The 16,713-nt window shown below is 44.9% G+C and overlaps 1 protein-coding gene across 1 annotated transcript in view; it reads right to left on the bottom strand.

Annotated features, from left to right (window-relative positions):
• samd11 (sterile alpha motif domain containing 11) overlaps positions 1-16,713 on the bottom strand; it is a gene marked incomplete at both ends in the record, with an annotated part of 47,084 nt that overhangs the window by 11,320 nt on the left and 19,051 nt on the right. The window contains 3 exons of the mRNA XM_079226841.1: positions 5,087-5,251; positions 8,689-8,781; positions 15,538-15,647. Of these exons, the coding sequence (XP_079082967.1) occupies positions 5,087-5,251; positions 8,689-8,781; positions 15,538-15,647 (368 nt within the window). The remainder of the gene's footprint in view (positions 1-5,086; positions 5,252-8,688; positions 8,782-15,537; positions 15,648-16,713) is intronic.

Raw genomic sequence — 16,713 nt, 5'->3', positions numbered from 1 at the left:
CATCAACAATGGCCTAGCGGAGCAGGGGATCGAAGAGCCGATCATCTGATAGAAGGATGACCCTGCTCTAACACTGAGCCACTGTCACCCCCATATACTGTACATGCACAGACATAAAAGCACACATACTGAACAAGGATAAACAAAAACAGACATCTTGGCAGAGATGTATGAAAATGAAAGCACATAGAGCTCAACTCCATCTGTCACACTTTGGAGCTGAGCTGACCGGTTTGAAGCAAATGTGAGGAAAAAAGTGGTGGAAGCGGAAAAATGAAAATGTGTGTTTTTTGTAAAGGCGAGCAAAAACAAAAGACTTCACACATCAGGGGCAAAGTGTTTTTACCCCACCGCCACCATCGCACCTTCTCCCTCTATCTCTGCCTGCTCGCTCTCATTCTCTCTCTCTCTCTCTCTCTCTCTCTGCCTGCTCTCCCTCTCTCTCTCTCTCTGCCTGCTCTCTCTCTCTCTGCCTGCTCTCCCCCTCTCTCTCTCTGCTCTCTCTCTCTCTCTCTCTCTCTCTCTCTCTCTCTCTCTCTCTCTCTTTCTCTCGAAGAGGCCTCATCATTATCAGCCAGGCCAAGCCACACCAGGAGACATGGCTTCTAATGAGAGAAAAATCCATCCTGCTCTCTCTCTCTCTCTCTCTCTCCCTCTCTCTCTTCCCTCTCCTTGCCTCAATCTATCTATCCTCTCTCTCCGCCTCCCCCTCCTCCCCCTCTTTTTTAATTAGACAGATCCCTCGGGAGCTAGGGGCCATTTCCGCCGCCGGTACGGGTGTGACGTGTGTTTGTGTGCGTTTGTGTGATTTAGGTGCTTGCGTGCGTGTGTGTGTGTGTGTGTGTGTGTGTGTGTGTGTGTGTGTGTGTGTGTGTGTGTGTGTGTGTGTGTGTGCATGTGTGTGTGTGTGTCTGCTGAAGCGGTTGAGTGGGCGCCGGGGAGGGGGGGTGAAGCGACAGATATTAATGCGGCCTAGCTCCGGTGTATCGATCTGTTTGCTGCGCCAGGCCACAGGGGAATCGGCTGGCGGCAGACAAGGGTGTGTGTGTGTGTGTGTGTGTGTGTGTGTGTGTGTGTGTGTGTAAGGGGGGTTGGGAGAGATAAGGGAGGGACCAGAGGGGAACTGGAGCCCCAGAGCGCACACACAAATACACACACAGTCTGTTGTGCACTTGCATACAGGGGTGACAGGGTGGAAGAGCTGACCTCTACAAGTTTCCTGTGGTCACAATCCCACCTCACCAATTATTGTGTATGCATGGGTCAGTTAAAGGGGTACCCTAGTGGTTTAGTATTGCACTTACATAAAGTTTGGGGACTTCCAAGCAACAGATTTATAAAGGATAGAATATATCGATTCTGCAGAGCCCATGACATCCTGACTATATTGCAGCCAACATAGAAACATGGAAGAAACCCTAACTATAGGCTGCAGACCTTAATCAGTCAAGCTCTAAAACACTGTAACCAGCAATTCCAATAATGCAACTCAATAGCGTCTTTCTCTTGACTCTCCCTGGCTATACAACTATCTCCACAGGTTGAGTAATACTGTGACTTTGACTTTAACCAAAGTCAGAGCCAAGCCACAAACTAAACTTCAATAGAGGTGTTTTATTCATTTATAAAATCTCACATAAATTCATTTCACTTCAATTATATTTGATCTAATAAAAGAAATGCTGCTTCTTTACACAGCAAAGTATGTCATTTTGGTGGAGAATACTAAATAATGTTTATTTTCCTTGTGAGTCGTTAGGACCCTGACGCGTACAGTCAGGTCAAGAGCTCCTTTGAACCCAGACAATATAAGCTGTATAAAGCAGCAAAATACAAATTTATCTTGATCATTTCTGCCCTTTCTCATCTTATTCCACTGCATTTTATCCAATGTGTGTTTGTAAAGCTTCCCCCCCCCCCCCCCCCCCCCACTCTCTCTCTCTCTCTCTAATTCTCTTTCATGTGAACTAAGAAGAGCAGGGTCACCCGGGGCTCTAACCTTCAGACAGTGTGAGTGTGTGTGTGTGTGTGTGTGTGTACGTGTGGTGTGTGTGTGAGTGTGTGTGTGTGTGTGTGTGTGTGTGTGTGTGTGTGTGTGTGGTGTGTGTGTGTGTGTGTGTGTGTGTGTGTGTGTGTGTGTGTGTGTGTGTGTGTGTGTGCAGAGTGGGTACTCAGATTTAGAATTTCCCCTCTAAAACTCTTGGTGTTGCAGCTGCTGGAACACAAAAAGAGAGTCCCATCATCTGCAAATTAGAGTCCTAATTGAGGACACACATACACATATTTTGTTGCATGAGTTATTTTGGGAGGTCCCAGTTTACCACTCGGACCCATCCTGTTTATCCCTCTTTTGTGCCATCCCATTTTTCTCTCCGCCATCATTCCGGGTGTTGGGCCTAAATCCCCTCGGTTAAGCCGGGTTTTTCTCGGCACGAGAATGCAGACGAGCGCCGCACGGATGCAGCTTTGCCAGCCTCATGATGGATTTGGCGGACTGGCCGGTACACAAAGACTGACATCCATCCGCTAAAACGCACCATACATCAGAAAATTAAGTCTCTTTTCATGAAGAGATGTTCAGCCAATATCATAGGCTAAGGAAACAGTAAATACGTGGCAAGTTTGTCACACTGAATGTCTTTAACCGCCAGTACTTTGACCAATCACGTGCTGGAGCGTTCAGACTCTTTGGCATGATGATGATAAAAAGATGGTGTGAGCAAATCACACTAAACTGCAGGAGACAAAACAGAAGCACGCCCCTTTCATCGCACCCCTCCCTTCACTTTCATCTGGATATATACCCCCACCCCTCTTTTTCTTTTCTCTCTCCCTCACTCTTCTTTCATCATATGAAGAGGGAGGGAAAGCCCTCATGGCCATTTCTACAATCCTGCCACCCCTCAACCGACATCCCCAATTTTAGCCCCCCCCCCCCACTCCCCTTCCATACTCTTCTTTTGCCCATCAGGTCCAGATAGAGCCACTCAAACAACACCTACACATTCATCCACACACATCAACACAGAGTTCCTCCTCACCCCTGCCTCTTTCACGCACACACACTCTAATTTTCTGTGCCCGGCACTTCAAACACATGAAAGGATGCTCTGCGGGGACCAAGGCTAAAGGGAAGGTTGGAGGTGGGGGTAAGGGAAAGGAGGAGGTTGAGGGGAGTGGGTATGAAAGCAATGCTAGAGAAGGAGATGTGTAGGAGGGATGGTGGGGATGGGGGCCCAAGAGGGAGGAAGGAGGCATCACAAGGGCCCATCAGAGACTAGGTCAATGTCAAGGGGCTCTTGCTGAAGTGATTCGCGTCAGCCTCTAAGGAGACAAAACAGTCGTCCATCTGTCCCGTCTCCTGGATTGTTTGTGTCTGAGAGTGTTTCTTAACAAGCTCCGACTGTTAATTGGCGGAAGGGAAGATGTGATGGTAGTGATATACTGGGTTTTCTACATAAACTTGTAGATTAGTGGTTAGACGGAGGAAGTTGCCAGGTGTGGAAAAAAAGGAATATTATTAACACCAAAGGCGTGGCTGTCAGGGAGTGTTGGCAAAGCCTCTAATGCCCATGGCTCATCGTTCGTTGAGAGGATATGACACGCACAAACACATCAGCAAATGTAAACACACACATCGCTAAGAGGAAATCTTACCATGAAGTTGTGTTTGAAATGGCAGTTGTATTTAAATGTGTGACCTGAGCATCGTTAATAAACCATAAACTTGTATGTATGCGTTTTTTTCTCTCTCATCTCTGTTCCTCCTTCATTTCTTTTTAGCATTTCTCTCCTCAGGTTTTTTGGACTTGTATACCTGGTTTCTCTTCATCTCTTTCTCTACTTCTTCTGCACATAGATTGCTTTTAAGTACAGCTTGGAAGAGGGATGCATGTGTGCAGAATTAAGGACGCTGTGGAAACGATCAAACGATTTGGAATGTGCAAGTGAAGAAAGGAATCGAGTGTGTCTATATTGCACCAGAGCGTCTTCCTCATACCAGCAAGGTTTCTGGGAAAGGAAGCCAGTGATCAGACTGCACCCTGGGCCATAAAACCCCCACAATGCATTGCATCTTCCCTCTAACTCCTCTAAGACACAGGGAAAAGGCAATTAAAGCGTTTATAGGCTTCGCCCCCTAGATTTGCAGCCAGCAATTAAAAATCATTACTAATCAAATAAAAATAAAAGTAGCTCAAACTACAATTCGGCCAGGGCATCAATTGGATTTATGCTACTGCAAAAGAGCTCATAAAGACTGGTCGGACTTAATGTTACATTCTTAACAAAATAGGTTAACATTTAATGGCAGGCACAGTGAAAGGAATATAAGGCCAACTTTTAAAATTCAAATGAGGCAAATTTTCTTTTTTCCCAATCAAACTACAGTTCTCTCAAGCTCAAGCCCGTACGTTTTATGTGACTGTTGAAATTGAGAAAAACTGGGACACACTGGTGGTTTCCAGGGTGTTGGGAGATTTAGAGACTTGGCAGGCAGCCAATAAGAGCTCCTAGATCAATCGCGGTGTTGATGCATGCACAGCCTTGTGGGTGTTGTTAACAACGGAGGGCCACGGTGGTCAGAAATCACTCAGCGTGACACTTTGACACTGGGGGGGGTGAGGAGCAAGATTCGCCAAGACAAATGTCCACCGTCTCCATGGCTGTGGTTTTACAATGGCAGCAGTGTGGCACACCTTAACTTGGTACCCTGAACACAGTGAATCATCACAGTGACTTGGTGACAGGTGACGGAAGAGATGTTTTTATAGAACCTGGTGAAGTGCTTCTACAGGAAACTCTTTTAGTTTGAAGTAAATCGCGAGTTACTTCAAACAAACTCTGAAGTTATTTCAAAGTTTGACAAAAAAAAAAACTGAAAGGAAAAGTACCTCTGGATCTTTCATCAGTCAATTCTTACTTGTAGAGCAGGAAACGCTATTCTGAATATAAAAATCAACTGTGCACTGAAGAAAATACAGTAAGGTGTAACAGAATAACAAGAGATATCTGCAAGCCAGTATGACGACAGAGAGGATGATGATGACGATGCACACACCTACAAATACGGAGCCTGTGGACTGACCATGGCCAGGCAGACCCATGCTGCTCGCCAGCTGGTAGAGCCGTTGCTGCTGCTCCTCATAGGACCCCTGCTCGCTGAGCGCTGACATCATGCGCCTGTAGTGCTCCTCGGGGCTCATGTGGCCGTGGCTGCCGCCTGCTTCCACCACTGGGCTCTGGGAGTTCTCTGAAGAGAGGAGGGACACTTAAATCAATGGCTGTCAATGCATACATTATTAGGGGATACATAATAACCTGAATCTGCAGGCTTTAAAGATGCAGGATTTTTACCTCATTGTTGTACATTGAATTCATCTTTTCAGCATGTATTCATCCACCTCTACATAAATCTCCATGTCAGGCATGATTGTGAGGAATATGCATCCATACTACATTTACTACGCAGTTTCAAACGGAAGCCAGAGGTCAAAGATTTTCAAAATTTTAAGTTGAATTCACAAAATCCCATTTCACGACATCACTGAACAGAATGCAGAACACTGCTGTTTATCAACTCTGCAAAGTACACTTATCCCTTTACCCCATAAAGACAAGAGAAGAACTCAATCTAATACTAGTGAGTGCAACCTTTTTTGAATGAGCTCACTCACTGCTGCTCAGAAACCAGTTTGCGTTTGTTTGTTTTTTGCCGGGAGGATGGTGTAATCGGTCGGGTGCGTGCCTACGTGAGGGAGTGCGTCTGTCCATAGCTAAACTCGCATTCTGCTGCAAAAAAATGCATAATATTAACAGCTCGGTGAGTTAAATTTAGTTTTTGGCAAGATTGTATAAAATGTCTAATACGACGACTTTGAGCCGATTGCCTGCATACGTCTGTGTTTGAATGAAATGATGTTTTAGGACGCTTTACAGCCCATTAGTGTGTAGACTGGGGGTTAGCCAAATGTGGGTTGTGTCCATTCAATCACACAGCCGCAGTTCATTGCAGACACACCTGCTGGACATCTGTACTCATTGCCATTGTAAACCAGACATACCAAGGAATCAACCATAAATAATGTTATACTCTTTCTATCTTGGATTTTTTTATTTATTATTACTGCACTTATTACTGTTGTGAATGCTAACTCAAATATCAGCCAGAAAACATGTTTGTACACATATTATTCATTAAGAAGAAAGCAAAGAGAGCACTGATGGACTGGAAACTCCTTTGGATGAAGCTATACACATACAGCCGTGCATTGTTAATGGTTTGAGCCTGACCCGAGCACGAACTCCCTATTTCTTTGACAGAAAGCACAGAATAACCATGCATTAATGTTCGCATAGGTTGAAAGGTTGAAAGTTCTGTTGTACTGTATTTTAAACAGTTTTGAATGCATACTACCAAAACAGGCCCCGCTTCTTCCATCATGTGTGTTCATGTGGTGTATGATATCTATCTAGCTGTCAGTCCCCACACTTAATCTCTCTCTCTGACCTCCCTCCTCCCTCTCTCTGTCAATAGTAACATGATCTAAGGTATGGGTGGTGGGGGATATGGGGCGGTGTTTTGGGACTTAGAGGAGGGAGAACTAGGATGAGGAGGAGGGAGAAGCAGAGGAAAGCAGGGGTTATTTTTACCACCCTCCCTCTTATTGAAACCTGAGCCTGGCCCCGGGCAGGCGAGCAGGAGTGGCGCTAAGGAGCGGAGGTGGGTTGGAGGTGGTGGTGGAGGAAGCAAGCACGCAAGCGTCTCTGTCTCCACCGCCAAGCTCCAGCTAATCCACCCAAGGTCCTCAAGTGTGTGTGTGTGTGTGTGTGTGTGTGTGTGTGTGTGTGTGTGTGTGTGTGTGTGTGTGTGTGTGTGCACACGCAACTAGTCTGTGACTGTCTGAAGTTTTCTCGCTCTCTAAACACAGCAGGAGGTGCCGATTTTGCAACAGAAAGAAAAACAGACATCATTTACACAGCGGCATCCAATCTCTCCTGCTCCATTCCTATGCTGCGCTACTCCGTCTCTCTCTCTCTCTCTCTCTCTCTCTCTCTTTCTCTCTCTCTCTCTCTCTCTCAATCTATTTCTTGACTTGCATTAGTCATTAAGGAATAGTGTCTGTCTCCGAACTTGGATAACATGAAGACATGCATAGATAAAGAAACACACATGCAGGTGCAGAGTTTGAATGTGGATAGAGCTCAAGGTTAAGACACAGGATCAGCTGTGTTTTGAAATGGCTTAACTTCACTTCTCTGGACAGCAGGCTGCGCACACACACTCACACACACTCTTTATCAGTCACCCTTATGCAAATATACAGAACATTTAAGATATATGTAAGCCATATACAGCCGTTGTTTGCTTCAAAAGCCCAAAACCTAACTGTGCAGGCAAAAGAGCACAACGTTAAAATAAAAACAGACAAGCCCCATTTGCCTTTAGAGGAAGCCAACCCCGAGTACGTGCACAGAACTCACATCCACATAAAAACCCATGCATCTTTCAGAAGCTGAGTTGTGTCTAAATAAGACTATAATGGCCGGGAGTGAGTGCTTCTCTACTCAGAGAAAGAGGCTCCAGGCAGGGCTGATGTCGGTCAAAGATCACCCAGGGGGCAAAGGTCAACACCAGGCTTAGGCCGAGCTCTACACAGCTAAATCTGCACTTACAAAATTACCCTCACCCATCGATTCCCCCCACCCCCCAGAAATAAACTATAATAAAAATAAAAAAGATTGTGTCACTGTACGTGTTTTTTTTTAGGTTTGTGTCTCTGTGTGTGTGTGTGTGTGTGTGTGTGTGTGTGTGTGTGTGTGTGTGTGTGTGTGTGTGTACATGTTGTTCAGTTGTCTCCAGAGATGAGACTGGATGTGCGGTGAGCTGCCCTTGGTTTCGCGGTTTTGCCTGCTGTATAATGCATCAGTCAGGAAGTCTTCCTCAGGAGCCCAGAGGGACGGTTGTGCCGGCTCCACGCTGGGCGCCTGGTTTCTCGCCACATGAGGGAAATATGAATAATAGAGGATGGCGACCGGATTGCAGCACTACAGCGGGGAATTGTCTTGCCAACGTATGCCTTTTTAAGATTTTTTATTTATGTTGTTCCCATGTCATATAGAGAGCAGATGAAAAGGTAATACAGTTTATATTCTATCAACAGAGCTATTATCTAAGGTATTATAACATTTAGATATGATATTACTGTGTGTTCTGGATTTGGAGCTACCCCTGGCATTTCCCTACCACCCATGTTCTGTTTTATTTGTTAAAATCATGGTTTTCATTGGGACTGTTTGCTACTGCAGATGTAGTCACAAAATACAAATAAACTGTTCAGTGAGGCCTGTTGAATGACCAGAGGAATCCAGACATTGTACATGGGAAGAAAATGTGTCCCCTTTTGTGGTGCTCAAAACATCCAAAGTATTGGGTGCGCAGCAGAATCTAGCAGACAAAGCTCAGCAGGCAAAAACGTCATGGTTTTATATGTGTATCCCGCTAACACTGACCACCAGCAGCTAAACCAGCACCACCTCATGTTTCCCTTCTTCTCTTTGCAGTTTCTGTCCTTTTTTGAACTTAACTAAGTCATTCTGTCTTCTTTCCCACAATTTTCACTTCTTTTCTATTAGAAAATGTCCGTCCAAGCACATCTGTGAAGTCACAAATACTCTGCATGGTCTCACCTTTGGGGGATACGCTACGTGACTTCTTGCTGTCAGAGGGACACTCGCTGCTGCTGTTGGGAGAGTAGCTTCTTCTCTTTCCTAGAAGGTCATCTGAAAACACACAAAGAGAGAAAGAGCGGCAAGTTAAATGAGCAAAGTAAAAGCTTGATATAGAAGTTATGCTCTATGCCCACCTGTATGCATGGCAGCTGTTATGGAAATGCAAATTTTGAAGAGGGAGTGAAAACGAGCCAAAGAGAAAAAAAAGTCATGGGTGGAGAGAAAGAGAGCAAGTAAAGGAAGCCACAGTTCTGTCAGATATGAGCGGGGGCCTGCACCGCCATGGATGACAGGTCTGCCTTGCTCATTCACGTGTGTGTGTTTGTCTATTTGAAGGAGGGAGGAGGGCTCCGTCTCTGTCTCTCTGCGTCTCCTCCAACGTCTCTGTCTTAAAGTGTTATCACTGTTCTTCCTCTCTCCTCTTCCCTTTTTCCAGATGTTGGCACAAAATGCTCTGACTGAACTTAAGTGCACGAGAGCCTCTCAGCTGCTTGAGAAATCACTCTCAGCCTACATTATGTCTATATCATGTGTTATTTTTAGTTTTTGTACCTCCACAACATGATACTCCCCTCTCTCCTGTTGCTGTCCTCTCCTCATAAACACACTTCTGATCTTCTTGCCTCATTTCTCATTTCTTTGTCTCTTTCTCCTCTTGGAGCATTTGAAACCTCCTCCCATTAGGACTTCTCTCTCTCCTCCCATTCACACCCTCCCTGCCTCCGTCTCTTCATCCCTGTTTCCCCCCTACCTCCTCCCCTGCCACCAAAGAGGAGCATCTAGTGTACAATTATAGCAACCCCTTTTCGCCTCCTCCTCCTCCCCTCTCCTCCCTCTCTTCCTTCCCACCCAATCGCCTCACCTCCAACCCCCTCATACACACCTCAAATCAATACGGGCCTAATCAGAGAGAGAGAGAGGGGATGCAGAGCACATTGCATGCAGTGCCGGCAGGAAGGAAAAGGCTGTTTGTCATTGCTCTCTCTCTCTTTTTCTTTCTTTCTTTCTCTTTTTCTTTCTTTCTTTCTTTCTCTATTTCTATCGCATACACCTTTTTCTCTGACTCTGTTTCTTCCTCCGCACAGATAGCCAAGCCACAGCAACAACTGCTTCCCGTCTTACTTTTTTTTCTCGTTTTCTCTCTCTCACTTCTCGTGCGTATTTTTAAGGATGGGGAGCATCCTTCCGTCCCCTCTCCCTTCCTCCCTCAAGGAGAAGGGATCCTCACTCTCTCTCTCTTTTTTTTCAACAAAGCAATTTTTCATCATTTACACAGCATGTGTAAACAGTGCGAAGAAACAGGGGGTACAACAAAAACAAGGCAATTTCACAGCAAATCCAAGCAAAGATAACTTGGCAATTTCTGTCATGTGTCCACTCCTGTGTCCACTAGCAACGCACGGACAATCATCAACAGAGAAGGGAAGCTGGCGTGGCGTCTGACCTTTAACCCCTAACCTATCACCCAAACGTATGTTCTTTCTTCCCTATAACAAGATACAGATAGACAGGGACGGGAAAAGAGAGACAGACAGACATTTAGACAGGACTCAGAGGATTTTGTTGGGCTGCTGGAGGTGCCCCGGTGTTGATGAGAGGGTGAGCGAGCAAACAAGAAAGGGAGAGAGTGAGGTTCACTAATGATCCAGTGTTTGATGTTGCCTCTCAGGTCCTGAGGAAATCCACTCCCTATAGCATCCTAAGGAGACAGTGTAGGGAAGGCGGAAGGGGGAAGGGGGACGCTAATGGACAAGTACACACACACACACACACACACACACACAAGTGTGTGTGTGTGTGTGTGTGTGTGTCTTGTGTCTTTCACAATTTCTCCTTTTTCTGTCAGAACCTTTATAATTCATCCAGTTTGTACACAAAAAGATCTCCATCTATCTTATTGCTGGAATATTAACAAAGAAAGAGTGAACCCCCAATAGTTAAACCCCCTTTTCGAGCACACACACACACACACACACACACACACACACACACACACACACACACACACATACACACACACGAACAGTCCCTCTCATGATCAAACACACACACTTGAGTCGTCTCTTGAGCCGACCTCACTCAAGACACTGCGTCTCCTGAGCGAGTGCCCGAGGGCCAGAGATTTGAGGGCGGAAAGCTTTTAAAGCCAATTAAATGGGGCTTCTTAGAGCACCGGCGCTCCCTTTTAATGCCGAACCCTGAGCTCTGCTAGCGTCTATGCTAACACTTTTACTCCCACTAACACTGCTTACACTCAAGTTTGCTACCCCAGGCATTTCCCCACCACCTGCTTGTTAATACTGCTGAAGAATTAATGGTTATGGAGTCAGGAGTCGACTGTGACTTTTCTGTCAAACGAGTGCAATAATTAAGTCAAAATAGTATTAGCTGCTATAATACAGCCCCTTGTTTTTACCATTTCTGGTCAACAAATACAGGCTAACTTTTTTTCAACGAGCCACTATTCAAGCCTCTTGCTTCAGTTCCTCTTTGCTAGTTAACCTCCTCCTACTTAGAGAAAAGAGGGATGAAAACAGGGGGACGGATAGAGAAAGAGGAAACAGCAGGACTTAAACCCCTTCCTCTTTCATGTGACACCACCAGGGTGAACCGTCAGGCAAGCATTCCTCTTTACTCTCTGATTTCCTCTCCTCCCTCAAACTTTAGTCCTCTTCCTCTCCACTCTCCATCCCATGGAGCGTGGTGACAGCTCAGACAGCCAGACTCCTTAATTCCTCTCTTACTCCGTTAATCTGTCATCTTTATCAGGCCGGTGAGGGGGGGCTGAGCGGAGAGGAGGGGGAGTGACAGGCGGGGACGCGGGGTGGGCCGCCAGCCGCAGCCCCCCGATCAATCTCCACATTACAGCTGACAGAATGGTGCTAATAACTTATTGATCCCCCCTCCATGCGCCGGGGCCTCCGCCGGCCCTGAAAGCCCTGCCATTGATTGGCTTACAGGCCGATGCAGCTGGGAGAGGGAGGGGAGGGTGAGGGAGGAATGGGGGTGGTTGATGGGGATCGGGAAAGAGGCGCTTCTGCTCACGCTGAGGAGAGGATGCGCCACCTCCAACACGTGCAAATGTACACACATAGTAACACTGATCCACTGTTTGTCATGTTGTATGTCTTTTCAACATGAAGAGAGAAATAAAGAGAGGTGGAGAGAGAAGAACACAACTAAAGAAGAAGGAGAAAGAGAAAGAAAATCATGGAGGAAGATTTGTACGTCTAGTCAACTGATTAAAGTATGACTGACCTTAAAGTGAAAATCTGGGACATTGTCATATAAATAAATGTTCCCTTTGCAACGCATATAGTTGTGTAACACAAGAAAAACTAAAACCACTGGCACTTTATGCAAGCTTTTATTTTGGTCGCTCTATAGGCCCTCTGTCGGGTACAGTAGTATTGCACTACCTGTATCATCTGATGTACAGGTGGGGAAGGTTGATGTTTCCAGCAACAGTGTTTTCTTTACAATAATTCCAGGGCTGAGACAGCCATTGTTATGATAGTTATTAAGAAAAAGTTGTAAATAATAAACGAACATGCAAAGACAGAAAATTAACCCCTCGGTGCAATATTAGAAAGGTGTTTCTGACCTGAACGTAACTTCACAACAAAATATTCCTACAAAAAAGGAAATTCATATTTACAAAGTATATCTACATTTTCAATCACCTGGTGTTTTTCTTAAATGTTCTACTTTCTTTGTCTAATCTCTCTGTGTCTGTATGTCGAATGAATCCGTTCATTTGTCATTGAAAATGACTTTAAACTTCAGTTAGGTTTCCTTTAAGTGTATTTTCAATATTTATTCAGCATTTTATTTTGGCACCTGTGAATTCTATCTCTTGATAGAAGCATTAGCATGTCTTTATGAATAACCCTGAGAAGGCACTTTGTTATGGCAGTATAATTATATTCCTATTAAGCAGTGTGATATTTGTTTATATTTACAACCCCCATTTCCCTTTTTGATTCTGCAGGACAGAGCTAATATCATGAGAAATCACAATAACTTTTGTTTTGAATTGCCTTTCTATGCCTATCAAGTAATAACGAGCTGGTAATATTTTAAGAGCGATCCTTACTCACAATCAGTTTGAAAAAGAAGGTCATGCACAAACATGCTGCAGATTCACACGCAAGCAAACATCTAAAACCAGGCATTTAAAAACCACACACGGAAAGGTGCACACACCAAAAAATGTGCTCAAGCCCCAAACCACTGCTACAACCTCCAACCACACACACACACACACACACACACACACACACGCACACACACACACACACACACACACACACCAACAGGCTGTAACTGCCTCTGGGAGTCTGAGTGCAGGGAGCAGAGGAGAGAGAGTGGCGGTCCAAAAACACCTTATCTGCCCGTTTGAGTCTCCAGTCTGACCGCAGAGCCACGGTTTACAGTCTCCACAGGCAGCCAGACTCTCAGCGTCGGCGCCCCTGCTCTACCCCTCCCTCCCCCCTCACAGAGCCTCTGAATAGCCAGCGGCTGGGGAGTGAGAGAGCGAGGGAGGGAGGGAGGGAGAGGAGAAGAGAAGGAGGGAGGCAGGCCTCCTGTCTGTCCCTCAGATTTAATTAACGGCCCACTACGGCGCAGAGACGACCCGGCAAGCCTGCTTCCCTTTCCTCCTGACCCACACACACACACACACACAACAACACACAAAGCCATCCGCCGCCATAGCTGCCGCCTGCCCTCCCCTGATACCACCACCGCACTCATTCATCTTTTTTTCCTCTCTCTCTGCTCTCCATTTCCAAATGTTTCTTCCATCACATCTCTGTCTCTCTGTTGCAGACTTTTTCTTTATGTTATCCTTAATTTCTCTCCTATCTTACTCCTCTGCCTCTCACATTTTCTCCCTCCACAGTGTATTGAATGACTTTGTGGAGGATAAGTCCAATAGGGGAGTTGACTGACAGAACAGAGTAAACACAATATTACACAGCAAGCTGCGTTTACTGTCATTTATCTCAAAGTGAAATAATCCACTGCTTTAAAACTTCATACGCATTACACCCACCTTTATTTGGATGCAAATTTAAACGTGTTGATTTTGCGTTGGCACACATCTGTATAACTATGTGTTATTTGTGTGTAATTGTGCGTTTGTGAACGTGTGCGTCTAATTTCACTGGCAGACAGAGTTGGAGCCAGTGGCTGATCGGATTGGACTTGTTTACAGACACAGAGCGAGCAGCTTAGGCAGCCTGTTAAATCTCCCTTTAGTGCTCAAACGGACAGATTTTAGGGTCTCGGACCCCCCTTGGCGTAGGTCACACTGTGCCCACCCTTTTCCTCCATCAACCCCCACCCACCTCTATCCCCTTGTGCCTTCCTCCATTAAAATAACTACCCAGGGCTCTGATTTCTCCATTAGGTTTAGCGGCTGATTAGGCCGGTATTTGGGCGGAAATCCGTCACAAACCGTGGTTTAAGACACTGGCTGGGTTGGCTGGTGAGCAGTCTAATACCCTCCGCCTTCCACCCACCCCGGCTGATATCACAGGCACCGTATGGACAATTAATCTGGCAGACAGAGGAGATGAGCACACAGAGAGAGGGTATGGAGGTGTTGGGTCTGGACTGATTATGGTTCTCGCTGTGCCTCTGGCTAATGTTATAAGAAGGGACAGGGTCAAACCCAGGGCAACATTGGAGCAAGGTATGGTCTTCACTGATAACAAGACAACTCATCTGTTAATTAAGGGTGGATTTATTTGTATTCAATTAATTTAGATTTTTATAATTCAGCTGATTATTTTTTCATGATCAGTATTTTAGATGTACATGTTTCCTGTCTTTAAAAGTCAGCAGATATTAGAAGAACTAAATAAACTAGTATAGTTCTATAGTTCATTATAAACTGACTTCCACGGGTTAAGTGTTGAGAAAAGACATCCTGATCAACAGGAAAAAATTATAATACAAGAGCCTACAATATCAGTTGAGACAAAGTTTATAGTCATCCACAAAACTCAGAACCAAGTGTGACTCATATATCAGTTCAAAGCTGTTTCAATAAGTATTGACAATATTGGAATTTTAAATACACAATTATATGATAATGTATTTGGGTTGCTTGTGAAACACTGTTGTACTCAATTATAGCTTGTTGGGATATAGTACACGACACAGATATATATCTTGAAAATAGGTACAACTAACTGGGTACAGTAGCTTGATTGCTGAATAGAGATATCCACAGAGGCTGTTCTACAAACATATGTCTTTGAACGCGACGCAATATCCTCATACAAGCTACTTGACAAATAGCTGTGATTAAATACTGTCTGCGTTCTGTCTGTAAACTGGAAGGAAGGCTCTTAGCACGTGCACACCATGGTTCCTCTGCTCATAAGAAACTGGATTAATGGCAAACAAAGCTATTTATTCAGAAGTAATCTAAAACAGGGGGTTTAACAAAAATCCTGGAGTGTGGCAGAGAATGTGGGAAGACCATTAAGTAATCAAATTGAGAGCGACCTCCAGGAATGAGTAATACGCTTATGTTAAATTCCCCCAAATCACACAAATTAGTGTAAATTAAATGGATAATGAAACGTTTACATATGTTACAGGAGGTTTAAAGGGGGATATATCATCAGTCTAAATGCAAAGGCAGAAATAGAGAAATTAAAAGGAAAAGAAAGAAAACATCCTGGCAAACCTTTAAACACACACACACACACACACACACACACACACACACACACACACACACACACACACACACACGCACACGCACACACACAGCATCACTGGGGGTCCTACCTGTGTGTCCAGAACTGGTGTTGTGGTCGGAGGCTGACTGGCCCTCGGGCATGCCGTGCTGTCTGGTGTGGTGCAGGTTGGAGATTATTGTAGAGAGGTCACTGTCACGACTGTAAAACACACGCACACACACACACACACACACACGCACGCACACACACACACGCAAGCACGCACACACAAACACGCACACACAAACACACAGAGGAAAAAGAGGATAAACACATTTAAAATCAGCTCCAAACAAACTTAATTCCACAACGCAATCCAAACCAGTGTGTGATAAATGAGCAGTGCATAAATTCATACTATTTCGTGCACTATTTACCACAAAAATCCTCCATCCAGACAGGACAGTCTAAACTCTCTAAGATGCATACCTCTACACAGACTCAGCAGCTACAAGTGGCTGTTCTATCAACTGTCTCTCAGTTCTGAGGTGTGTAATACACTCTGACAGACTACCGCACCCAGCACTTTTGGGTCTCATCCCTACTCATCTTCCACACTAAGATGTATTAACGAACATATTCACAACTCATAAGTAGTTTAGCTGCTTAAAACCTGATTATGGCTCTTAATAAATTGGGTCGCCAACTGCTGTTTTAGAGAAAAATGGCAATTGAATAATGTTAAAAGAAAGTATATATCCATCAATCCTTGAACAGGTCTGACTTGCATTTTAGTAATAAAATATGTAAAAGTAATGAATCTGTGTGATATAAAACTGGGCTTCTTGTCTTTTTTTCTACTGTCATGCTTGCACTTCAAGAGGAGGCCCTTCACAACAAAACTATCCACAAAAGTCTCTCAAACCCCTTGTCATGTCCAAAGGAGGAACAGGAGGAGGGTTTACAGATTAGGCCCAGACCTGGTTGGAGCCACTCTGCCCTTCCGAAGGCTTCACCAGCTGCCTTTCTTACTTCCCCACACCAATAGACTCAAACAACTGTGTCATGAAGGTATTTCATTTGCAATCTGATTACCATCCTGGTTGCATGAAATGGCACAATGAAGGGAAATTAGTGCTTAGAGTTTGAGAGGAGTGTAGCAGCCGTGCAGTACCAGTGTAGTTACAATGGTATAACAAACAGCGTGTGTGGTCGGAGCGGTACAGAGTGAACTATTTTTTAGGTAACCGTCTAAATATAATGTACTGTTTACTACATGGAAGAA

The sequence above is a fragment of the Taurulus bubalis genome (genome assembly GCF_910589615.1).
Source record: "Taurulus bubalis genome assembly, chromosome: 11".
Classification (NCBI taxonomy): domain Eukaryota; kingdom Metazoa; phylum Chordata; class Actinopteri; order Perciformes; family Cottidae; genus Taurulus; species Taurulus bubalis.
Note: the sequence above shows the minus strand (reverse complement) of the source record. Positions and strands in the feature narration are given on the sequence as shown.